General features: G+C 47.8%; 3 protein-coding genes across 5 annotated transcripts in view; 2 read left to right on the top strand and 1 right to left on the bottom strand.

Annotated features, from left to right (window-relative positions):
* The first annotated feature begins 1,582 nt into the window (after nucleotides 1-1,582).
* cyth4b (cytohesin 4b) lies at nucleotides 1,583-8,701 on the top strand. Of its 3 annotated transcripts, none has more exons than XM_049720648.2 (13): nucleotides 1,583-1,819; nucleotides 5,063-5,145; nucleotides 5,221-5,291; nucleotides 5,609-5,672; nucleotides 6,050-6,168; nucleotides 6,267-6,347; nucleotides 6,429-6,541; nucleotides 6,644-6,792; nucleotides 6,863-6,974; nucleotides 7,049-7,125; nucleotides 7,312-7,383; nucleotides 7,453-7,607; nucleotides 7,823-8,701. In XM_049720648.2, exons 1-13 carry the CDS (start codon nucleotides 1,639-1,641, stop codon nucleotides 7,902-7,904), a joined length of 1,359 nt encoding a protein of 452 aa, XP_049576605.1. In that variant the 5' UTR covers nucleotides 1,583-1,638; the 3' UTR covers nucleotides 7,905-8,701. The 3 variants fall into 3 exon arrangements, with proteins under 3 accessions (XP_049576605.1, XP_049576606.1, XP_049576607.1); XM_049720649.2 differs by lacking the exon at nucleotides 1,583-1,819 and adding an exon at nucleotides 4,130-4,268; XM_049720650.2 differs by lacking the exons at nucleotides 1,583-1,819; nucleotides 5,063-5,145; nucleotides 5,221-5,291 and adding an exon at nucleotides 5,311-5,518.
* Nucleotides 8,512-14,634, bottom strand: LOC125969002 (protein FAM83F). The gene is made up of 5 exons (XM_049720640.2): nucleotides 14,066-14,634; nucleotides 11,689-11,856; nucleotides 11,290-11,411; nucleotides 9,001-9,725; nucleotides 8,512-8,912 (listed from the first exon to the last, which is right to left on the bottom strand). Exons 1-5 carry the CDS (start codon nucleotides 14,522-14,524, stop codon nucleotides 8,866-8,868), a joined length of 1,521 nt encoding a protein of 506 aa, XP_049576597.1. The 5' UTR covers nucleotides 14,525-14,634; the 3' UTR covers nucleotides 8,512-8,865.
* The window catches only part of LOC125968979 (voltage-dependent T-type calcium channel subunit alpha-1I), a 41,356-nt gene continuing 25,562 nt past the window's right edge, over nucleotides 10,036-25,829 (top strand). Inside the window, exons 1-2 of the mRNA XM_049720581.1 lie at nucleotides 10,036-10,301; nucleotides 25,344-25,623. Of these exons, the coding sequence (XP_049576538.1) occupies nucleotides 10,112-10,301; nucleotides 25,344-25,623 (470 nt within the window). The 5' untranslated portion in view covers nucleotides 10,036-10,111. The remainder of the gene's footprint in view (nucleotides 10,302-25,343; nucleotides 25,624-25,829) is intronic.

The following is a 25,829-nucleotide window of genomic DNA, read 5'->3' as shown; positions in this document are numbered from 1 at the left end:
ATACAAGAATGCAGATATAGAATATTATAGAATATTAATTCGACTATTAATACTGTTTAAATACATCCTTCATAATGCTTTCGTACTTAGCACAAAAATTGCAAATGAACAATTTAAATTCAAAACAAAAAAGGCTCTCCATGTGTGAAGAATCAAATTCCTGCTCCAGTTGAAACATTTTGTCACCCCAAAATCCATCATGTTTTTTTCCTAATGATACTTCAAAAAGTGTTTACCAGGAAATCCAAAAGACTCACCTGTTCCGATTGCGAGTCCCTGTCCAAAATGACGGAGCAGGCGTGAAGATGCAGCCAGCCAGACAGACAGCCAGACAGCCAGCCAGCCACACAGCCAGACAGCCAGCCTCCAGAGGCAAGCATGCTCCATCCGCTCAGCTGCTCCCTCCCAAACTCCCTTTTTTTTTTTTTTTTTTTTGATGACACGCGAAGAGCGTATCGATCAAGGCGCCGCTATAGATCCCAAATTGGCACGCGTTCTCAATGGCAAACGGTCAAACGCAAAGCGAGCCAAAGTCCAGCAAAAAAAAAAGGCACTCGATAATTTGGGAGGGAAAAAATTGCTATTTTCTTCATCTGCTTTCTTTTTTGAGTCATTTTCCAGAAAAAAAAAACATTTTTTTAGGAATTTTCTTAGTTAAAGGTCATGTGACCAGAAATTTGATGACGTACACTTTCAAGTTGTAACTTTCTTCCACGGAGACACACACACGCACACACACACACGCACAGGTCAAATGGAGATGAATGAGGGGCTTGCGGGCCTTGACTTTTCTTTTTGAAATGACAGCAAGAAGCTTTTATTTTGTCATACATTTGCGTGAGCATCAGCTTTGACGCAGCTTAGCTTCATGTCCGTCCACTTTGCTGGCATTTCTCGCGTGCGTTCAAGCGTTCGACGTTCTTGAGGAAGGCCGTCGGTCGGTCGGTCGGTCGGTCGCTCGGTCGGTCGGTCGGTCGGTCGGTCGATCGGTCAGCACCGTAGTTTGGGGCCTAAAAACAAAAAAAAAGGCTTTACATGCACTCTGATGCCAAGAGTACCGATACCACGACTCCTTTTGATACATAATGGTGCACAAAACCTTTTGTCTTTCTGATTCAATGTCAGTTTTTAATCATTTTTAAATATCCGTGGCCGGTATCGGCATCCTGATACCTTGAACTACAATCGGTATTGATACCTGGTATCGATACCTGCTTGCGCTAATCTTCTGATTGGAAAAATGAAGGATTTCATGATGGAGAACAAAAAATATATTTGACACTTTTCTGGCTAAGATGTGAAGGAAAACAAACAATTGGAAAAAAAGACAAGAAGTGCTATTTCATGATACTGCTGTTGTGTTCCTAATTTTCAAGTCAAAGGTCACCTGAGGTCAGATGAGCACGCAGGGCTTCTTCTTGACTTTAGCGGGCTGAGGACAAAGAACGGCTCGGATGGCCTCGTCGAATACGGTCTTCAGACCTCGCTGAGTCAGCGCCGAGCACTCCAGGTACTTGATGGCGTCTGCGCCACAAAAAAAAAAAAAAAAAAAAACGCTTAGCAAAGCTGGGGGCGCCGCAGCCACGGCTCGGGTCCTCACCGATCTCCTTGGCCAGCGCCAGACCTTGCGGGTACGTGATGGGCGCCAGTTTCTTGTCCTTGAGCTTATCCACCGTGTCCTTTTCGTCCCGCAGGTCCAGCTTGGTGCCCACCAGTATGATGGGCGTGGATGGGCAATGGTGGCGTACCTCCGGGTACCACTGGTGTGTAAACGCAGCATCGTTACCACGGCGACACGGGACCTCGCTAAACGTTCCAGGTATGCCATTTAGGCTTTTGAAGTCGGGTTTTAAATCAAGACAGGCAGTGGGTTCAAATTCAAATTGAAATCCCGGATTAGCGTTTGGAGGTCGGATTTTAGGATCGGATTGTTGTCGTCCATACGTAGCACGTACCTTAGCTCGGACGTTCTCGTGCGAAGCCGGACTCACCAGGGAGAAGCAAATCAGAAACACGTCCTGTGCACACGCACACATGTGACCCTGAGCTTGTGTGTCCAGGAGTTGAGAGTGTGTGTGTGTGTGCGTGTGCGTGCGTGTGCGTGTGTGTGTGTGTGTGTGTGTGTGTGTGTGCGTGTGCGCGCGCGCGTACCGTCTGCGGGTAGGACAACGGCCGGAGTCTGTCATAGTCCTCCTGGCCCGCTGTGTCCCACAGGCCCAAGTTGACCGGCTTGCTGTCCACCATCACGTTGGCCGAGTAGTTGTCGAAGCTCAAAGTCAACGAAAAAAAACCAGTTGGACCTTCTCATGACGTGGTGTGTGCGTGCATGTGTGTGTGTGTGTGTGTGTGTGTGTGGACACTCACACAGTGGGGATGTATTCCCCCGGGAAGGCATTGGTTGTGTAGCTGATGAGCAGACATGTTTTGCCCACCGCCCTGGAAAACACACACGCTGAAAAAAGTCAAATGAAGAGTGCGTGCAAAGAGGAAGTGAAGTGTTTGAAAACAGGAAGTGACAAGATGGATGCGTTGGCGTCACACCTGACACACAAGCTCCAGTTTTCTTCTTCTTTTTTTTTTCTTTTCAAACAACCGCACAGGATGCAAGAATGACGTTCCGTTTGTACACACACAAGCAAATGGCAAATTAGCGCTCAATGCACGTTGATGATGTCAACAGAATCATCCAAACACTCTCGTCGGATGGACGCAAAATGTGTTTTGCAGAAGTCACTCGGTTTTTGTTAGTATGAAGGCTTTTCGTTAGTTTGCTCAATTGGGTTGGAGGAAAGGGGGGGGGGTGCTAGCGAGGGAGTTAGCAAGTTGCTTGGCGTGAGTGAGTGAGTGAGTGAGTGAGTGAGTGAGTGAGTGAGTGAGTGAGTGAGTGAGTGAGTGAGTGAGTGAGTTGCTTAGTTGGCCAGTTAGTTAGTTAGTTAGTTAGTTAGTTAGTTAGTTAGTTAGTTAGTTAGTTAGTTAGTTAGTTAGTTCGTTAGTTCGTTAGTTAGTGAGACAGACAGTCACATGCTCTCTCAGCTCGTCTCTCAACAGGTGGGTCAGCCAGAATAAAGGCGTGGAGTCGCGGACGTTTTGTGTCTCCGGGGACCTCTCGGTCCATTTTCTGAGCCGACGGGCGCACCACCGACCGTGCGAGAGATGTTTGCTTGCGAAGCCCACTTTGTGGACAGAAAAGGAACTTGCCCAAAGTTATCTCTCACGCTCGGACACACAAATCAGAACATTCTCTCCTCCGCCGGCAACAAAGCGGCCCGCCGACACTATGCGCCCTCGTGCTCGAGTCATACTCTTCTCGTGTAAATCGACTCATCGTCGACACGTAATGGCCTCACGCGCGCTGCAAGACTTTTTGCCAGTGTCCAAACAATCATGCCAATAAAAACAATAGATTGATTGATCAAGTTGAATAAAAGCGTGATAAATGAATAAAAAAAGTCGTACCCGTCTCCGACCACCACACACTTGATGGCCTGCATGCTGCGCCTCTTCACACTCAACACACACACGCACACACACACACACACACAAAGACGAGATACCGTGTGACAACACAGGAAGCTGTAACACACACGTGCAACACACACACACACACACACACACACCACACACATGCGCACTTCTCACTTTGGGTGTGTGCTGTGCATGCGGTTGAGGTGTCACAGTCGCTTGTTTTCAGCTTCCTGTATATACGTATGTATATATGTATATGTGTGTGTGTGTGTGTGTGTGTGTGTGTGTATGTATATATATATATATATATATATATATATATATATATATATATATATATATATATATATATATATATATATATATATATATATATATGCATGCACAGTAACACACACACACACACACACACGTCTATATATATATATAGTGTGTATATATATATATATATATATATATATATATATATATATATATATATATATATATATTTTTTTTTTTTTTTTTTTGTTTTGTTTTGTATGTGTTTGGACAAGAAAAGGAAGTTCCAGACATCACTGCTGGAACATGACATCATATGATTGATTAAAAAAATGTCAGTACATCATGTTCCTTCCTGATGTCCATTCAGTGGTTTTATTTTGAAAGGGTGACTTCCTGGTTTTTTTCTGGGGGTCGGGGTGGGGGGGTGAATGTGTCTGTCATTCAAGTGTCACTTTGGACGCTTTGTGCTGAAGCAGCACCCACACCAGCTCACTCTGCGTTTTTTATTTTGGTGGAGCTCATGACTGACAGCCACATGGGTAAGATGAATTTTATTTTATTTTTTAAATATTTGTTTCCTGTTTGTTTGTTTTTTCCCTTGCCTTTGACATTTTGGGTTGCCTTTTAAAATTTTCTGAATTTTCATTTTCTTTCCTTCTTTTTACTTCAAAGTTTTGAATTTATACATAACTCCATTGAATAAATGTATTTAAAAATGTTTGTTGATAGCTGTTTCGTTTAAAATGACATTTTAATTTTAGAATGAAAAAAATATAATACAAGTGTATGTTGAGATACAATATATGAATTCTAGTCATATAAATGTGATACAAAGTGTTTCAAGAATAGTCCTTTTAAACCAGAGAGCGGCAAATTTAACCTACGGTTCCTTTCAATTTCCCCTAAAACGTGAACCGAGACACAAATATATAAACATGCAAACCTCCTTTCAAAGCGAGCCAATAGTCATTGCAAATCTTTAGAGATGCTTTCTAATGCTCCTCAATGGGAAGGTGTCTCTACAAAGTCAAGCGTGCTCTCATTTCCTCCATATGGCGACTATTTAAACGCTGCTTCTTCTTTCTCCTCGTGCGTGCGTGCGTGTGTGCGTGTGCGTGTGTGCGTGTGTTGCACAAGCAGCACACAGGAAGGGCGTTTGGCTACCGTGTGTCATTCACAAGAAGCGAGCATACGCCAAAAGGGGGCGCTGTGTCGGTCACGTGATCACACCTCCGTCCGTAGAAGGCCACTTTTGTTCCAGAATGAGCCAGATTTTTGTTTTTGTCATATATTTGATATTTTGGATGATTTGATTTCATCTGGGCTGTTGCAGTTCTGTCGGGTTTCACAACGGCCGAAATGTTGGAGTTGGAGAACATCAAGATGCACAAGAAAGGACTTCTGGATGACATCCAGGTACCATCTTTGATCATGACAAAAGACATCTTGGACATTTTATGGAGACTTTTCTTGCTGTGTGTGTGTGTGCAGAAACTCAAGGATGAGATTGACAGCGTCATGGCCGAGATTCTCAATTTCGAATTGGCCGAGACCGAGGAAAGGTAGGCCGGTCTAACGTGGGCAAAAAATGGCCGAGCATATTTTGGAAACTTTTACTTTGCAATCTGACGTATGGTAGACCCGCACAAAGAAGTCTCAAAATAAAATAAAACATAATGAAGTCTCACAAAGCCATGCCTGGCAAAACAAAGTCAATCCACCATTTTGGTCAGAAGTGGCTATTTTTGGGACAAAACAGATCCTCGGCATTTGGTTCAATTGCAGCCAGGCAAGTCCAAATTTCTAAACCAAGCTGGTATTTTGGCCGTTGCAAAGTTTGGTGACTTGTCGTCAAAAAGTGTTTTGTGTTTTCTTGCAGCAAAAGCATGGGAAGGAAACAATTCTCTAACGGGAAGAAAAAATTCAACATGGACCCTAAGAAGGTGAGCGGCGGCAAAAAGTTCAAGCGCTTTTTTGCCGCCTTTGCTTGCCCGAGCCGTCTCGGAGAAGCGACCGCTTCCTGTTTAGCGTGTCGACGCCGCCTGCGCTGTTTCCGCCGCACTCGACACATCGCAGCAGTTATTTGTGTACTGCAAACGTGGACCTCAATGCAACATTTGAAGATGTGAAAGGACGAGAGGGACAAAACGGAACTTTTTTCCATGCAGACTCCCTTTTGAGCATAGCGCACTGCTTTTATCTTTAACATGCAAAAGCAGAGCGTGTTGCGTTTACATTGCGGCTCAATGTGCCATTTGGAGCAGATCTGGATCAGATCTGGATTGACCTTGATTTGTCATCGCTTGTGTGTGTGGTTCAGGGTATCCATTACCTGGTGGAGAACAAGTTATTGGAGAAGAGCGCTGCACGCATCGCCGACTTCCTCTACAAGGAGGAGGGCCTCAACAAGACGGCCATCGGAGAGTTCCTGGGAGAAAGGTGAACGACCGCGTGCGTCCATCTCCAAAATTTTTGCTCGGCGGAGACTTTTTGGAACATTCAGCCAAGGACCATGAATTGTTGTTCTTTTTCATCAGGGACGAGCTCCACCTGCAAACCTTGAAGGCCTTTGTGGAACTTCACGAGTTCTCCGACCTCAACTTGGTCCAGGCGCTGAGGTCGGTGTCCACATGCTCTGATGTCATCTTATGACATCGTACGAATGACGTCCATCACATTTCATTGCACCCGGCCGGCAGACAGTTCCTGTGGAGTTTCCGTCTACCCGGCGAGGCCCAGAAGATCGACCGCATGATGGAGGCGTTTGCCGCGCGATACTGCCAATGCAACGCAAACGTCTTCCAGTCCACCGGTAAGTTTCGCTTCAGGACCGGAACCAGAACCTTGACCCATACTTCTGCTGGTCTGGGCCTCTTCCGTGATGTCACCTCCTGTGCGCGTGCGTCCCCCACAGACACGTGCTACATCCTGTCGTTCGCCATCATCATGCTGAACACCAGCTTGCACAACCCCAACGTGAAGGACAAGACCACGCTGGAGCGATTCGTTTGCATGAACAAAGGCATCAACAACGGCCGCGACCTCCCCGTCGAGCTGCTCACGGTAAAAAGCGCCGCTCCGTCCTTCTTTTTGCGGCGGTGTCAATAAAAAAAAAAATGTTTCCCCCTCATAGAAACTTTACGAGAGCATCCGCAAGGAGCCCTTCAAGATTCCCGAGGACGACGGCAACGACCTGACGCACACGTTCTTCAACCCCGACAGAGAAGGATGGCTCCTCAAGCTGGGTAAATGTGCGCTCTCTTCTTTCCTTCTTTGGCCTTTTTCATGACCATTTTTTTTCTTCTTTTGGGGGCCGAAGGCGGTCGAGTGAAGACGTGGAAGAGGCGATGGTTCATCCTCACCGACAACTGCCTCTACTACTTTGAGTTCACCACCGTAAGGCCTCCCGCTCTCTGTCTCTGTCTCTGTGTATCAAAAGTCTACACACCCCTGTTGAAATGAGACCAAGATGAATTTTCCACCATAATGTCCGACTCGCATCCTCCCTCTGGCTATAAGAGGGGTGTGTCGACTTTTATCTCTTCACATTGGCCACTCCTGATGGTTGACTTTTGCCAGCAGGACAAAGAGCCTCGAGGCATCATCCCTCTGGAGAACCTGTGCGTCCGGGACGTCCCCTTTCCCCGCAAACCTGTGAGCGTTCTATCTTTTGTCCGTATGTATGATTTATATTTTGAATTTGGATTGAAATTTGCCGTCCAGTACTGCCTGGAGCTGTACAACCCCAACAGTCGAGGTCAGAAGATCAAAGCGTGCAAGACGGAGACGGACGGCCGCGTGGTGGAGGGCAAACACCAATCGTACGCCATCTGCGCTGCCAGCGCCGGCGAGAGAGACTCCTGGATCCACGCCATCAGGTACCCCACGCCCGCACGTAGCAGATTTTCTTTGTTTAATTATTTTTATTGTATTGATATGATTTTTGACATTTTCTTCTTATCATTTTTTAAACAAGATTTTTGATGGCTTTTGAAAAATAGTCCATCTTGCGATCAGCAAATCAAACAATATTCTCGTAGTACCAACAGAACAAAGCTCATTGGCGGTCCGTCTTTGTGTTGATTTTGAAAAGGGCGAGCATCACCAGGGACCCTTTCTACGACCTGGTGTCCCAGCGCAAGAAGAAACTAATCAAGCAGAACCATCAGGACTGAACCAGACACCGGTCAACAGAACTCACGCACCGGCGGACATTTTGGATCTAAATCGTTTCCTCTTGACGGAAGCGGGTGCCGACAGCACCGTGCCCGGCCTGGGCTGGCCTTCCACCCAAGTTGTTGAACACAGTCGGCCGCCCGCCCGCCCGCCGGCCCGCCTTAAGTGGAGTGGCGCCATCCGACGGAGAAATGAAGCCCAAAGATTTGATCAGGCTCAAAAAGCGTGGCACGCCGCCAAAATAGGAATGTGTCTTTTGGGGAAGTTTGCTGACAAATGAGGGTGCACCTCTTTCAGGATTGAACCATTCATCACTTCCTCTTGCCGGGGAGTCGACTTCCGCTTAAGAAATACTTGTAAATATATATAAGATTTTGTTGGGTTTGTCACGTTGAATCATTTCATGATTAATGCCTGAAAATGGCTCTTTGTATAAAAGTATGTGTTACATATTGAGCATTGTTCCTAATATAAAAGTGAATCGTTTTACAAGTGTTCTTTGCTGCCCTCAAGCGGCCAGAAAAAAAAAACAATTCAAAAGACAAGACTGTTTCTTGTCGCGTTTTTTCTTTTGCTAAAATAATGGTCAAAACAAAAGAAAAGTAATTGTTTTGATCTGAACTGCAACATTTTATTTCAACTGATTTAGTACCTGCAACATGGAAGTGGGTCCAACCTTTGTGCAAATGGCACCTCATTACTTAACATGACCTCAAGGAATCGGCATTATGAACAAAAATTAAATGATAAAAAGTGATTTTATTTTTGGGCATCAATAAAGAAGGCACTGGGCTTTTTTTTTTGTGCGGCTTTTTTTTAGCCGGCTTGATTGGTCAGCCCTTGAGCTAGCACGCCACTTCCAGCGAGCGGCAGGACGTCTGAGGCCCGCTAACAAAAGTGAATTGAGTGCTTGTAAACCGTTTGCAATATACTTGAGGAAAAACAATCTGCTTGTCTACCTCAGGACACTTTGCACACTTGCTTAGGTCGGCGTTGACTCCTCAGGCCTGCGGAACAAACAGCAAAAAAAAAAAAAAAAAAAGATTCAGAAAGTTTCCAGCGGACTTTTTCCATCCACCGTACCACATCACTCACTGGTGTTGTCTTGCGTGGTGTCTAACGTCTGCACCGAGTCGGTCCTGGGCCCGAGCGTGGACGGCCTCTTGAGGAGCTTGAGCTTGTTGGTGGATGGCTTGCCCTTGACCTCCAGGGGGTCCTGGCTCCCCAGGTGTCCCGTGGACTCGGCGGGGGCGGGGCTGGCCCTCCCGCTGTTGAGGGACAGCTTGCTGGACGACAATCTCTTGGTGAACCTCTGCTTCAGCGTCAGTCTCTTCTTCTCCTGCGGGACGCCGTTGGGTTTCCTGAGGAACTCCACCGGTTCCGACGGGAGCGGGCTGAGGCGGTCCAGCTTCTCGCTGCTGGTGATCTGGTCCTGGGGCACGGTAAGCCGCAAGAGCTCGGACGGTCTGGTGGGCCCCTGCAGGGACCTCGGCGGCTGCGGGGTGTCCGGGAACATGAGAAAGTACTTGGGGTTGTAGTACTTGTGAGCGGGCACCTCGATGTTATTGACTTTACGGGGGTCGCCGAGGCTGACTTGGAAGCGGGAGGTGGTGGCGGGAAGCGGGGGCCGCTTGGGGCCCGCTTTGGAGCGCACGCTGGCGCTCGTGTTGGCCGGCGGGCTCACGTGGAACTCGCGGAAGAGGTCCAGCTTCTCTGACACGGCGTAGAGCTCGCGGAAGTCCTGGTCGAAGAACTCCACCACCTGGCCCGTCATCACCGTGATGGTGTTGCGGTCCATGCGTGACGAGGACCACGAGTAACTGTCGCGTGGGAAAGACTTGTCAGTGTAACATCATGACATGACGTTAGGGCTGAACGATTTTGAAACAATAATCAAATGAATCACTGTCATGGCTCCGGAATGCCCCGAAATGGGGACATTTTGTCCCTAAAATATGGTTTAATTTTTCCTTTTATGGTTTAATTTTTCCTTTCGTTCGTACATATTTATTTATTTATTTATTCATTCATTTATTTATTTATTAAATAAAATGACTGTGTTGCTGGCACACTTCAACAACAGCATAAAGCATCCAAATATTTTTGGCTGACACCGGAAATAAAAGATGACCCTTGCGAAACTTCCGGTCGGCGGTTAATTTGACAGCCGAGGACACCTGGCGCCTTTCTTTCTTGGCCTCGACCAATGTCGGCTTCGTCGCCACTTTCGTCTTTCGAAGAATACACAACACTACTCGCTGAAAATGACTTTATTTTTGGACAACGCCACCAACATGGTGCCTGCCACTTTCTTAACGCTGGACTCGGAATTCGGCGAGAAGACGCCGGCCGGCTGGCACGAAGACGCCAGCCGCCCGACCGCCCGCCACCAAATGGTGAGTGATCTTTTTTAATTTTTTTCTTTTTTTTTTTTTTTAAATTCCTTCCGAGCAAACTGTCTTCACACGATCAGTGGCAAGGTACGCGTGTACATTGTTGGAATGTCGCTGCAGTGTAAATGTTTTCATCCTTTTGTCACTGGAGTTCATCGTTCATGTGGGCAAAGACAATGCCTTGACTTTTGCGACGTTAATCTTAACGTCGAGACCCAACATGAATGTGAAATAACCACGAAATGATATAAAATAAATATAGTTGGTCGTAAAGCGGCAACTGTTCATTCACTTAAGTATTTCAACTTGTTGAGGTTTACGTTGCGTTTGAACTTTGATTCAGTCATCATCCGAACCACTTGGTCAATAAAATGCGGCTTGAAATGATTGCGGTTTATGCAAGTATTGATACGGTGAAAATGCCGAGGAATGTGAATGTTCACTTTGCATGTCGATCTTCTGTGTGCGCTGCTTTTTCCCAACTATTTGGACGGGTTTAGCGTTGCGCGCGAGGCCTTTACAGCTTCTTGAGTTGAATGAGTTGGAGGCCCGGCTGACACTTTGACAGCCGAGGCGGAACCGACACGTGTTGTCATTCGCTGGCGTCAATGGAAGGACGCTAATGACGCTCTGAAGCGAAGCACTTAAGGTTTTCAAAACAAGAACTTCGAGTCTTGAGGCAGGTTTGCTTGCTGGGTGTGGCGGCGCAGTGAAAGGCAAGCGGGCTGGCTCAAAGCGCAGCTCTCACTTGTTTGTTTGAACTTTCACCTTTGTTCTGGCTTGAATTAGCTTGGTCGTTTAGCTTAGTGAACAATTTTGAGGGGGATGATTTTATTTTCCACCATCACATTTCATATTGCATAGCGAATCTGGCTTCGGACGCTGGCTTTAAAAAATCAAATGTAGAACTTGTTGCTAGGTAGAAGGCAAATGGTAAATCGTCACATGGACCAATGGGAGATGATTTCCTGGGGACGTTGGAGTTTCTCACCTGTAGGATCCAAAGACCACTTTGTCTCCGTCGACCAGCATGTACTTGGAGCACAAGGAGCCGGGCAGTCTACCGAAGGACAAGTTGAAGCCCACCCCGGAGAGGGTCCGGGCGCGAATGTTCTGCAATTCACACGCAGTTTGGGATGACAAACATTTTTACCAGAAGTTGCAACACGTCAGCCGTTTCAAGAGCTTCAAATGTCAGCCTGCGCTTGGCTCGGCGTTCCGCATTTTTTGCGGTGAGCCGTACCAGGAAATGACTCCAAGCAAAAGAAAAGAGCGGCAGGTGTCCGCTCGAGGTAAATGTATGCAAATTCAGAACCTCTTCCAGTCAAGTCCACCTTTTGCATCCGGACCAAAGCAAGAAGCGGCAAGGGCTTAGCACGAAGGGTCTTACCCGCAGGTGCTGGGCGCCGATCTGCAGCCGAGAGCACATGTCCAGGAAGTGCGGCATGCCGTGTTGGTCCAGCAGGATGTAGACGGGCACCGAGCGGCGCCAGGCGGCATCCATCAGGTCCTGCAGGATCTGCAGGTCGGTGAGCAGGTCCATCACGATGGCGATCACCTACCAGGACAAGGGGGGGCACAACGCAAACTCTTCAGCCAAGGCCGAGACGTGGGTGACGGTGAAGGCTGGGAAAATGGATGTCATGACTTATGACTGCCCTCCCCCCTCCCCTCATCATTTACTTCTGATGACTGAATTTGAATGAGTTAGTTGTATTCAGCAGGCCACACAAGTGAACCACTGACTCACCCCCCCCCCCCCCCCTTCACTGCCCGCCTTCATTGCGCAACATAATGAATGGTGGAAACTTTTCGGCTTCTCCTTTCCGAGCACTCTTCTAGAATTTGAAGTGGAGCAAGATGCCCCCCTCCCTCCCCAGAGGAGTTACGAGCGTTGCTCTTGCATTGAACTTGTCGCTGACAGCTTGGCTTTCCTCCAAGAGAAGGCTCAAAGCGGCCATTACATTAGGTATGCCCGCACACACAAAAAAAAAAGAGCCTCTGGGCGTCCGGCTGGATTGTGAAGCAGTCTTTCCCAAAAGAAAGAAAAAAGGAGACGCAAAAGCAACGGAACCCTGGAAGTGGCAAACTATGTACGTTCAAATGTATTTTCAACAACATTCGAACGTACTCGCAAATGCTAAAATGGATCCTATTCTTCCTTTAAAGACAAATGAATATGGAGTTCCGAGTGCCGACTCATCGCTTTTGGCCCTCGATGAGCGCCTGGACTTTTTCAACACGTACAGCGCAAATCGTCAACACGGCTTTGCTTTCGGGGAATTTCAAGACGAAACCAGTCGGGCAGGCAATCGAGTCCGCTGATTCAGATTTCTTTCCTGCAACTTCCCCTTAGCATTTTTGCCCTTTTCCACCTCAGCGGCGTCTTGACAAGTCTGAGCCGGTGTGGCTTTTCTCCGTTGCCTGCTCAAATATTTGCCGTGCGCGCCGGGACGCGTTTGCGGCGGCCTCGAGCACCACAACAAAACCGTTATTGATCACGCGATTGCGAGACAATACGAGGCCGTACGCCGGCGGTGCTCATAAATCGCTTCCAAAATGGCCGACAGGAAGTGGCTACGTTCATGAAATGAAAGAGGCCTTGTTGCGTTTTGACTGCCCCGAAATTGGAGACTACCAAACAGTTGTTGTCGTCAGTTGCAAAAGCTTTGCCCTGTAGTGACAAATGAATTGAAACCAAAATAAAAACAAACCACCTGACCAATTTTTCCCAAGCGGGCGTGGAGCTTCAAAAATGAAACTTTGGAAATGCCCGGCTGGGACCTCTCCTGATTTATATAAAAAAAAAAAAAAAAAAAAAAAAAAAAAGCTTAGGAGCAAGCAATTGCTTTGTTTAAAAAAAAAAACAACAACCTCCAAAAACACTTCCCCCCCCCCCCCCCCCCTTTTTATTTGGTAATCCTGTTGAACAATTAAGATCAATTAATGGCTGAAACCAGTTGATCACGCAGCATTAGTAAGAAAACAAAAAAGTATGTCACGAAACCTCCAGGATGCACGTCCGCAACGGTAACTTATTCAAGGCTTTTATTTACCTACAGCTGCTTAAAAAAATAAAATAAAAACCACCCTATGCAAACATATAAAGCTCTTTGGCAGAGATAAAGAAAAAAAAAGCTTATGAAAGGACGAGGACCATATTTGGGTGACTTTAGTAATTACAAGGATTCATTGAAAACGTGTATTTTGATTGCACTACTGTTTAACACTTGAGTGCAAAATAAAATGTCAAGCAGGAAAGTAAGTCCCTTCTCCAATTTTCTCGCCACTCGGCTTGTCATTTCGGTAACTGACTTGAGGCCTTACTTACGCGTGCGCCCCCTAGTGGTTGGCTGACTGCTTGTTGAGAAAGTGCCTGAAGGCAGAGCGAGCCTCAGTTTTCAAAATTGCCGACGATCGGGTTCATTTAATCGTGGTGGCCCACATCACGATTAAAATGGAATGAATTTGGTAAATAAACGCCAATAATCACATCATAATGTTTCTTTCTATTGTGCAAGGTTTCTTTTGCACTTTGTATGCAGCTATGGTTGGCTCTACAAATAAAGTCGACTTGAATTGGGACAAACTGGCAAAAAAAAAAAAAAACTGGCCTGACTTGAACTGACTTACCTCGCAAAACCATCATTCGCCGACCACATTGTCGAGATCCGCAAAATAAGGCACTCCAGGGACGTTCCAATTAGTAATCGTTTGTTTTGATGATGATGATGCAGATGCACGCGCGCGCGCGCGCGCTCACCCACCTTGCTGGCCCCCTGGATGAGCCTGCGCACCACCTCCTTGATATGCGGTCCGTTGTCCTTGGGAGGGTGCGTGTGGATCGCCACCCGGGTCACCCCCTTGAAGAAGCCCCAGCTGGGCCAGCCAATGTCCAGCGGCGGCACCTCGGTGTCGGACATCTGCGGCCAGTAGGTGGAGTGGACCCCGGAGTCCGAGGACGGAGACGAGCGCGCGCCCGCCTCCCCCTCCCCGGCCGCGTCGTAGTGTTTAAAGTTATTGGTGAGCTGTTTCACCTCCCTGGCGGATAAAAAATCTTTCATGTTGTCGTCCTTGAGGCGCATTTTGAACGCGCCGTCGCCGTTCTTGAGCAGCTCCTCGACGGCGGCGCGCTGCTCTTCACTGTAGTAGAACTCCGGCCGCGTCTCGGCCACCTGGACGCCGATTCGGCCGTCCTCCATGCACACGAGCTGGGACTCGGCCATGGCTGCTGTCCGTTCCGTGCGCTTGGCCCGAAGGAGTGGCGGCCGGCCGGTTCGACGCGCAGTAGGAATCGAGCCCGAGCGCACAAAGTTACCTGAGGCCGGGGGAGTGGAAAAGGGGCGCGGCCGGGCGTGCTGCCTTCGCTGGCAAGCGGAATTTACACCATTTTAATGAACACGTCGTAAAGAAAGTTTAGAAACAAACAGCACGTGTTAGTTCCTCTCATTCTTATATTTTCCATCTATTGTGCCAGCATTCAACATATCCACGTTGCTACTCAGTCTCAAGGAAAGGCCAATTTTGCACATTTCCAAGCGGCACCCGACGCACCACTTTTGGTTTCTGTTGACGCCGTGTAATTTTTATTATTATTGATGTGCAGCACATTATGAAAACTGAGCAAAGTTCACATTTAAACGGGAAGGGCGTGACAAACGTCACATGCTTTCGTGGAAATGGATGCATTGAAACCAAACGTGTCTCTCTAATGGCTTTGTGTCTTGAATGTGTTTACGTTATGCCAACGAGTTCGACCTCATTGTTCGAGCATCATTTGTGGTTAGCTAATAGCTCCAGTGGTGTTGCTGTCATGCGTGATGTGCTAACAACTTCTTAACGTCTCCAAGTCATTAGTCTTATTATGTAATCATTGCCTCCCCCCCCCTTTTTTTAAAAAAATATTTTATTTATTTTATGGTTATTTCCAATATACGTAGACCGTGCTCCATTCAATTGATCCTAAAACTCCACCATGCTGTAATGACTCTGTGCGCCACCAGACGGCAGCAAAATCCAAGAAAATAGAACGCAATTTTTCAAGTTTACGACCAGGCGCTCACTCAGTTATCAATGTTATATTTATAGTACTTATGTGTACAAATTTCAAATAGGAGTTTCTCTGAGATGAGGGGAGCAGAAAAATACATTGGACACACTCCATTTTTAAACCGTTTATTCCGATGTTGACTTGTTGGATAGTAAGATAGCAGAAAAATATGAAGGACTACAGCAACTATTTATATTTTTGGATGGATGGATAACTGAGTGACAAAGGTGGACTATTTGCTTGCACTGTATCTGATTGCGTTGTGCACGCTGAACATAAATCCACCAAAATGGTTTGTTTGCCTCGCTCGCCCTCTAAAGCCGACGAGCGTAAACATTCTTTAATTGACTCGGGTCGGGGATGGATAGGAGCGACCGCCTCATTATGCCCTCAGACGTACGTGTGCGTGCGTGGTTGCTATTTATTCAAGAGCATGTCATTAGCCTCCTCGCACACTCGCAGCCATTTGGAGCCTCTGCGTGGTGGTGGTGCTGGTGCTGGTGGCGGTGGCGGCGGCGGCGGCGGTGACAAACAGCAAATTAAACAGGGGTCGGTCGCCTTGACTCCATTATCGGCGTCCAAGACCCAAATGAGCTTCTGGAAGGAAGGAAGCGAATGGGATTTGTGTTTGCACCTTAAAAGGGCCCCAGCATACCACATTGGTGTAGGTTGACTTTTTCGACACTCATCCGCTTAAATATATTTACATGAACGACGAGAACACCTTTGTCAAAGACTGACGTGGACAAAAGTGCCCACGTTGAGGTTGATTCAGAGGAGCTCGGTCATCCATCCGGGATGGACTCCAGCTTCCCTCTCACCTTGAGCAAAATTTACGTCATCAAAAAAAAGGATGGATGGACTTGCTGTATTTCAGCTTCCTTCCTCTCACACCATCACGGTTAATTGAGCACCAATTAGCATTTTTCTAAAAACAACACTTATTTGGAAGCTGATTGCCGTTTGGAAAGCAGCACCACCGCTAGGAAGTGATGCCGCTTTCCCGCCGGCTAGCTGCGGCGTAGCTGCTGCGGCTTAGCTGCGGCTAGCTGACATTTGGATCGATGCTCGGCGATCAGCCCGCTTAGCAGTCCTTTAGCAAGTGGACGGGGCTTTTCCAACCCACATGTGGGCGGGGCATCCCTCAGCCACCTGCTATTTGAATTGTGTGTTCTTAATCCAATGTTAGGGCAAACTGACCCAAAACGGTGTGGACCTCCGTCCAAGCGTCCATCTTGCCCTTCCTCACTTCTTTGTGAACTTTAAATGCGACTTTGATGACATCCGGCGTCCAGAGCCATCCCAATGGCCAAGGCGCTCGCTCTGATATCGTGTCATCATCCGTGACGGTTGCCTGATCCGCCGCCAAGTGTGACCTACGGGTAAATCTGGACGGACGTGCCATCCTGCTAAATGCTCTTTTGTAACGACGGGAAGCGTCTCGGACCCGGCAGGCTTTTAGAAAGGCGGCCCGGCCCGGCCCATAGATGGCGACACCCGCTGACAGGCTTTTGGTGATTGCATCTTTTAAGAACCCCTACAAAAGACTTTAGGCTGAACATTCGTGTCTTTTCTTTTCGATTTGACCCAAATGTTTTGATTTGATTTGATTTTTGTTGGTGTCAATATTGCAGTTGTCATGTTTGTGATCATGAATGTGCACGACGCTTTCAAATCTTTTCTGCGATCTTGTGATAAACGCCTCGTTTCCTGCTTTTATTCTACATTTGTGTGCACGGCGGAGGCGAGGCGGAGGAGCTTCAATCGCGCATCACTTGAGGAATTCCCAGAGTTTGGAAGCCAGAAGGAGAAGGCGGGAGGGGGAGGACGGACGGACGGACGGACAGGGGGGATGCATCTGCGGCCAACTCGAACCTGCGGCTCCGCCGATGACGCTGCCGAGCGCACGCGGATCGCGAGGTGAGAGAGGGGGGCGACGAGGAGGAGGAGGAGGAGGAGACACTCCCCGCTCCCGCTGTTCCGGTGACTCGCGACTCGCCGCTGAAGAAGACGAGCAAAGCCCCATTGCGGACGGACGGACGCACGCACGCGCAGTCAGACGTGCAAAGAAAAGTGTGCGGCACGTGCAACAGGACACCGAGCAAGCGGGAATGTTGAGACGCTCGTGCGCATGGAATACCTGACAGGAGAACCCGTTTTGGATTGGCACCACAACCGATCCGGACTTCCAGAGTGAATCCGGATCTTTTTCTCCCTCTCATTCCGGATGAGCAGGATTTCCTTTTCGGAGTGCTGTTGTGTTTTTTTGCAGCACGATTGTGGAGCTTTCATGTCCAAGGAGAAGGTAAGCAACAGCTTATGTCATATTCATCACCGTTCTTTGCTGCTTTTTGCTCACCTCATCTGGATCGGGACCGCTTTGGACGTGCATGCGCGTGTGCCGGTCAATCAAATGACGCCTTGCTGAGTGATTTAGGTGGTGACAGGGGGCGCTCTTTCGGCTCAAGCCGCGCTCACATGAGGTCACTTCTTTAGGAACACTTGCATCCGCGGTTGGGGGGGAAAAAAAAAAAAAATCTCAATTTGGAGTTTGGATGGCCACAGTTGACGTTTTGGTTGCTTTTTTTGAGCGGAATGAGAACGGAGGTGGCCGAAGTTGTTTTGAGGGGTTTGCAGAGGTTATGCATGCCAGGATTAGTTGAAGGTCATGGCATGCGTTGTGAAAAATGTTAAAATCCCTAATGTGGCCATGTAGTCAGTATGAAGACACTCAAGTTGTTTACATTTTTCTGGTGATTACATTTGATTTGAAGAGGATCTTCCAAGACAAGGTTGAAAATGGCATGCTAGTAAACTATATCATGTCACATGTCCACTTAAAGGGCTGGCTGACGGCATTCCAGAAATCTCATTAGTTTGTCCGTATCATATTGTAGGACGATGTCATGACTGGAAAATACGTTTTGTCAGAATTCACTTCCCTCCCCTCCCCTCAAAAAAGGAACTTTGTTTTTGAAGATTTCTTTAGAAACGTTAACAGACATTTATAGTCTAAAAATGTTCTTTTCAGATACAAAATTAGATTTTTGCATCCCCAAAGTCATTTGTTTTCATCATAAAATAAAATTTGACTTTTAAAACCCCCCAACAGATTTTAAACCTAGAAAATAAGACTTCATTTATGCAAGGTATTGACTTTCTGGAGAAAAATGGTTCAAACTCTAGAAAAATGAAAAGATTTTTACAAGGTTGTGACATTTTTTCAGAACCTCTCCAAATACATCTCAATATAAAAACGTGCCTAGAAAATCCAGACTTTTCTGAAACATTTCTTTTTCTACTCCCGGAACAAAATGAATGAGTATTTTTTTTTTTTGAATTCACGAAAGCCCTAAATTATAATCACGCTTGCTGCCGACAGATGGCGCCAAATCCAACGTGTAACAGTTGACTAAGCGTCCATCACAAGTGCTCACCACATTCTTGTGGCTCTTCACGTGCAGGTAGTAAATATTGAAACTTGACAATGGAATGAAAGGGCAAGTCGATAGAGCTGCATCAGCGAGCAACGGCGGTGCGCTCCGCGAGCGTGACACGCTTTCCATCCCTTCAGGGATGATGGCGCCTTCACATCGCGCAGCAAGAGCGCAATTGATTTTCGGAGGGGAGATGTCACACGGAGTGCGGCGGCTCACCGCGGTTTGTCTCACCGCTGAAGGTGGAAGCTTCAAATTGATAAATATGACACAAGTCACATTTACAATTCATCCCAGGATGGACAATTTAAATGGGAGCCGGGGGCAGGCACAATTTCTAACCAGATGTATGACCAAAAATTGAAATATGATTTGTGTTTGCAACAGCAAAGCAACATTGTTTTTACTTAAATCAACTTGTACGAGATGATTGAGGCACTAGTAACTAAGCCATGTCTGCCATCTAGAGGTGAATGGTGGCATTACAACATCAAACTACACAACGTATGCGGGGTTTAGACCGTGCCATTCGTGGTTCCCGTTAAAATACAGAGTGGGGTCAGAAAGCTTTTTTTTTTTTTCCGAATATGCTGCTGAATCTCCAATATACATGTTCCATCAAAAACTGCCAAGCCCGTAATCCTCCCCAAAAAAATGGAAAATTGAAAAACACGTTTGATAAAAGCTGACAGAAAGAAGCTCAAGAAAAAGCAATTGCAAGACTCGAGTCTTCAAACGTAAATCTGAACCTCGAGCAACCAGACACCTCCCAATCCCAAAGCCGATTGGCCAAACCTGACTTCATCCCGTCATCTGATGTTGCGTCCTACTGCTTGGTGCCCCCGAGCGACCCTCAATCATGGCGCACCTCGCCTCCATCCATGCGGCCTCATAACTCAGGGCGTCCCTTCCTGACCCCGAACGCCGCTCTTGACTGCCTCCTGGTGATGACACGCAGGCAGGCAGGCAGGCAGGGAGGCAGGCAGGCAGGCAGGCAGGCAGGCAGGCAGGCAAGCAGGGAGGCAGGCAGGCAGGCAGGCAGGCAGGGAGGCAGGCACGCGCACCAACCATCTATTTCTATAAATGTCAAAAGCCAGCGTATTTCCGCAAATAGCATATTTACTTAACTGCAGACGCAGGCCCTGATTTGTTGGGATACAAATTGAGACAGTCGATGTCCTGTTTTGCTTTGCAACAAACGGAGCTCACCTATCGAAGTTTTCTGCAATTCATATTTAGAAGAATAAATTGGCATCAGTCGCTTTTGCCCTCAAAAAGCCGAGGCGCCCCCGTCCTCTTCATTATATCGTTTTCTTTTCAAGGCGGAAGTCGTTACCTCCCGCCAAGCGGAGCATCTGAGAAGCCAGCGAAGCGTCTTGTCTTCGTTTGCGGCACAGCTTGAGCAAACAGCTAAACGATAGATGGCGGCGAGCAGATGGAAGCCGAGGCGGCGGCAGCGAGCGGGGCGCCACCGCCCAGATGGATCACTCGCAGCCGCCAACGTGCGTTCATTCATCCCGTTCTCAGTGAGCGCCAAAGTGCTGACTCTGCATTTGTGCTTTTTGCCGTCTCTCCATGAGTTTTGCCAGAGATGTTTCGGTTCCGCTGAATGTTGCAAAGTCAAAACGATGTGGTCGATTATTATCTTTATTATTGGTTCTTTTATGATTATTGTTGGTTATTTTCAATTCAAATCAGGATGATTTTTGGTGTAAGCCATGTTCAACGTTAGCCAAAATCTCCCCGCTGTCTTTGAGACGTCATTAAAAAGTGGAGCACAAGCGCACCTGCTCCCTTTTCATTCCACTTTGCTTCCAATTTGCCGTCCAATTGGTTGCCGCCGCCGCCGCCGCCGCCACTCAGCTCTGCCGTAATTGCGCCACGCTTTTAGTTCCTGGCCTAAATGCTTCACTTTAGCGCAAATGACCCAATGGAGTCGATGCTACATTAGCCTGAAGATTGCTAATGCGTCTTCTCAACTTTCTTAAAGAATCAATTTGTTTGTTTTTCTTTCCCATCTCTTTGGGGTAAGAGTTTGGCAATGTAGGCCTGAATTCAATTTTAGAAAAGGCACAAATTACATTTTGATAATTCAATCGTTTTGTATGCGTTAGCCATGCTGCTCTTAGCGGTAGCATTAGCGCTGATGCTAACAACAAAAATTGCAAACAATTGTTTTGTTTTGTGATCCCAACAAGAAAATAACCTTGCGCCGCGCCGCGTGCTGCTTCCTGGAGCGTCGTAGCCTGCCGTGCTAAAATCGGAAAGTTTTCCTCCTTTTGTGTCTCCAGAGCATCTGGATTTGACTCGCCATGCGAGCAGCGGCACTCAAAGACGAATGGCTCCAATATCCGCCGCTCTCAATTCAGCGCGTTACCCGCTGCTGGATGTTTTGCGGCGGCACGTCTGAGGGCGCCGCTCAATCGCGACCGTTCTGAGAATCACATCAGCCGGGGGGGGGGGGGGGGCACTTTGTGGAAATAAGATGACGAATAATGACTGCGGGTTTGTTGGGGTGTCCGGCCGGCCCAGCCACAGCAACGACGCTCAAACTAGGCGGCGCTGCGCTGGTACTTTTGCTTTATTTTGGCACACGTCTCTCCATTTTTGGGAAATTGTGTCATCGCCGCACTGTCGGCATGAGAAACAATTTCGTTTGGAATTCTACGAGGAGGTAGCTGAGGTGAAGGTCGTCGTTCCCTGCCGGCCCGGAGCCCGCGGCGCTAACTTGTTAATGTAACCACGTTAAGTAAGACGCAAACCGCGAGGCAGAAAATAGCAGCCTCGCTTTCTTCCAGCAAAGGTGGGCGGGATTCGGGCCTGCGCTGGCTGGCGGACAGACAAAATGATGCCGAAAGATAAACGTGTTAAGGAGGCACCAGTGCAAGTAACGCGCAACTTCACGGCGCCTCGCTCCCGCCGCCACCCGTCGTTCCTCCTTTTTAATTATCGACTGCAGCCACCGGCAGCCCGTAAACGTTTCTGACAGCCAGGTGTGCGCACACTTTTCTATCTCAACACACACACACACACACCGACTGAATCACACATTCATATTTTCACAGCACGCAATCACACGCCTCCGTAAACATAAACAATGGGAAACACCCGTCCATGCGAACAATAGCACCAAGTCGAAGCGCACACGCACAAATGCACTCGCGGGGCCGTAAACAATGATGGCGGTATTGCCAGGCGGCTTGGAAACGACAAGCCGGGCGGGAGAGCCAGCCAGGATTAATTAGCTACCAAACGGAAGAAAAGCGACAGGGAAGCGTGCCAGCGCGCAGGGAAATAAACATGGCGACCAAAAAAAAAAAAAAAACCCTCAAGTATTCGACAAGACTAGGATTTATGTACGATACGATACCATGTGAGACGAAAGCTTGTTTAGCGTTACCCGTAGGGGCTAGGTGGTTGTCGTCAGGTCTGTGCTTTGCGTTCAAGCGGGGTTAGCTTTCTGGAGGTGGAGTTAGGATGGACTTATGCTTGGGCTCATTGCTATGGCAGTAGTTCTTTGTGGAGCGCTTTGAAAAACAAGCACCGGGCTACACTGAAGCCGCAGCGCTCGCTGCTCGTAAACAAAACCACGCTGGTCGTAAACAGCCGAGGCATCATCAGGTGCAATCGCAATCACGGATGCCGTCTTCATTGGATTTCCTTCCTTGAGGGGATTCCGGGAAAATAAAAGCCAAAGCGCTGAAAATGGCCTTTTGTGAGTGTCACCTATTTAGCGTGCTAGCTTTAGCAGACCCTCTTAAAGCCGAATGGAACGGAACCCTAATTAAGCCGTTTTTATGTGTCACTCTAGTTATTGTGTCAAAATAACTGCAGTGGAAAGAAGAAAATAAAAAATAAAGTCGCGAAAAGAACAATGCTTATGTTTGTAGTGTAGATGATTCCAAGTAGCACATGAACACGAGCGCCGTGCAGCTGTGGAGAATCTGGAGCAAGTCATCGATTCGCTGTGGCACTTCTTTTTTTCAACAAGCTGCCTGCCGTAATTGCATCCTAGGAATAAGATTTATCAGTGCATATGAGTATCACATGTGGGGTCCCACAGGGGTCTATTCTTGGACCACTTGTATTTCATGATGCTCCTTGGCCAGATTATGGAACATCACAAAATCACACGTGTATTTATCAACTCAACGAATTCTTTTCAACTCGATCCAGAAAAGACAATACCGCTCAGAATTGAAACATGACGGATGAAATGATTAGGTTAAACCAGAAAACGGACGAAGAAAGCTCCATTGGAGTCAATTCACACACAAAAAAGGGATATGTGCTTTTGCTTTTGAACTCTGTTGAAGTCGCTGAACACCGCTGAATGAATGATGACGAGGAGGAGGAGGAGGAGGAGGAGGAGGAAGGTGCATGCAAAAGAAGAGCATTGATTGCATGACGTGATCTTCACCAGGCCGGTACATCTTTTGTGCTCTTTCATGGACACAGCAGGGCCGCACTTAGTATCCACTCACGGCCATGGGTAGCCCCCCCCCCCCCCCCCCCCCCCCCCACCTCAATGGCAATTCTTTTTTTACGCTTCTCTATTTTTTTTTTTCTCCCCCTGCATTAAAATGTGCTCTAATCTCACAGCAGCCGAGTTGCTTTTGAGACCAATACAATAGCAACTCCAGGCTTAATCGCACGACTGTTTCTCAGATAAAGTCATCCGGAAAGGCGGCCTGGTCCTCGTTCACGGATTCCGCCGTTAATCCGCCAGACCTTCAAGTTGCGGCGAGCGCTATTTTCATCCCCGCTACCGCTGCCGTTCACAGCAGCCAAAAAATACTTCTGCTTCCGAGACCCTTTGTTGCGCTAAATGTCACCCTGCTAACTTCCCAGAAAGGAAACAACACGTTGTCACACACTTAAGAGTAAAAAAACATCAAAGCCACACAACAGACACGACAACATGCGTAAAAAAAGTTCAACAAAATGGTTGTCCGCTATCGAATTGCAGCTTCACGCTAGCAGACCATGGCCTAGCCTACGGCGTGCTAATGTTAGCTCACATTAGCGCGTGAGCTGAAATACATCACATGGTTAGCATGGAGCTCAGCTCAGCATGACAGTAGCAGAGCGGGAGGATCTATTGCTGGCAAAAATAAACGGCGCGCAGCATTAGCCTTAGCGCCATTTGTCTATGTAGCCTCAGCCCAGCCCAGCCCAGCCCGGCTCTGCGCGGCCACAAATCACCTCATTGACTCCCCGGCTTGAAACGGAGTATAAATATACGCAACCTAGTTAAGACAAGCGTATGCACGATATGTCTTTGTCACACGCTAGCAAAAATTTGGGTGCTGAGGGCTTAGTTTGTCAATCCATGCCTTTGCCACTTTAAAGTCTCTTTCGTCAAGCTCAGGCCTTGATATTTTTATGTATTTATTTCTTTATTATCAACGCAATTTCAATCAAAACGACAACCTTCCTGTGCATTTTTTCCTGGGTCTAGTCATGATAGGCGTGTCCACCAAATTTTACGTTGACGTGCAGAAAATTAAAATTGCATTTGGCTCAGTGGAACCAACTGGCTTCAGGGCCGCTCACTCCGTTTTTGTCTGGAAAAAGTGGCTCGGCCGATGCTCTCAATTTGCATACGACGAGTTTTGTACCGCTGCAGCTGAATTATTCATACCTATTTGATTGGGAGTTGTTCGACAAACGTCAGCGAGCCGACGGCGCTCGGCAATTAGCGGCAAAACAAACACGGCGAGTGCGAACGAGACTGCCGCTTTGCCAAACGCAAGCAAGCAAGCTCCAATTGTAATTGAAACCATTCACGCAAATGAGGAGATGAAATCAAAATGAGGCAAATGCCGGCCAACAAAGAGACGCAAAATCAAGTGCGTGATACAAATCCTATATGCTGATCTCCGCATTCCACGCTCACTTCTCATGGCGAGAGGTCAAAGTGCATCGGGCGTGTCATCGCTTGCGTGAAGCTTCGTTGGGATTCGAGCGAGCGAGCGAGCGTGCGCAACGACGCGGTGTCGGACTACTTGCGGCTATGAACTCAAAGAGAATTTCAGGTCAATTCAGATTTTATTTTTCAAATACATTTTTGGATGAATTTCTTTTGAAATGTCTTATAATTCATTTTTATTTTTCAATTTCTCAGCTTCTTCTTTGCAAAATAATATCAATAAAGTAAATTCCCTGTTTTTTTTGTACCGATCTACTGCTTTTCAGTGTGTCCATTTTGAAATCAAAAAGTGGCATTTGGCATTCGGCCATGAAATGTCACGACATTTGCAAAGTCGTTAGTCGCCTAAGAAAGCAAGCGACCTTGCGCTGCGGTCCCGATTACAACACGGAGTGCGCAAAGCGACGTGGCTTCAAACAAGTGACATGGCAGTCACGCCGCCACCGTTCTTCCACCGCTCTTCATCTTCCCAAATCCAATGCGTGTATTTTTAGCCCTTTGCCATTTTGGTCCCATAATGGCGCCGGAGCGACCCCGCCGCTCGCGTCATCGATTTCTGCACCCGAGTCAATAGTTGAGCAATTTTGCAAACCCCCCAAAAAAACTCTCCGTCTTTTTTCGAGCAGACCTCGGCGTTGCCATGACGAGCGAGGAGGAGGAGGAGGGCCCCTCGACGGTGGCGACCGGGGTCGATGATGTCATTGACCCCTCCTCCCCCCACCCGTACCATCTGGATGAGGAAGAAGAGGAGGAGGAGGACGACATAGAGGAAGTGGACGATGTGGACGGCAGCAGCGCCACCAGCGTGCTGGTGGTCCCGCATCCCGAACTGGTCCCGGTGGTCTTCTTCTGCCTCAAGCAGACCACCTGCCCCCGCAGCTGGTGCATCCGCCTGGTTTCCAGTCCATATCCTTTGACTTTCTTTTGGGCCGAGACGCCGCTGGGTCGGGGTCCAATTTGATATTTCCTGCCCGTGAAATAGTCGCCGACCTCGGTGTTTGGGCAAATGCGGAAGCGTGAAGGCCAGCTCGTCACCACCGATGGGGACCGAAGCAGTCCGACCAATCTCCTTTGAGTTGTCCCGCTCTCTGAGCCACTCCATCTGCATCATC

Source organism: Syngnathus scovelli, chromosome 5 (assembly GCF_024217435.2).
Source record: "Syngnathus scovelli strain Florida chromosome 5, RoL_Ssco_1.2, whole genome shotgun sequence".
Taxonomy (NCBI): domain Eukaryota; kingdom Metazoa; phylum Chordata; class Actinopteri; order Syngnathiformes; family Syngnathidae; genus Syngnathus; species Syngnathus scovelli.
The sequence above is the reverse complement of the archived record's forward strand: the minus strand, read 5'-3'. Positions and strand labels throughout refer to the sequence as shown.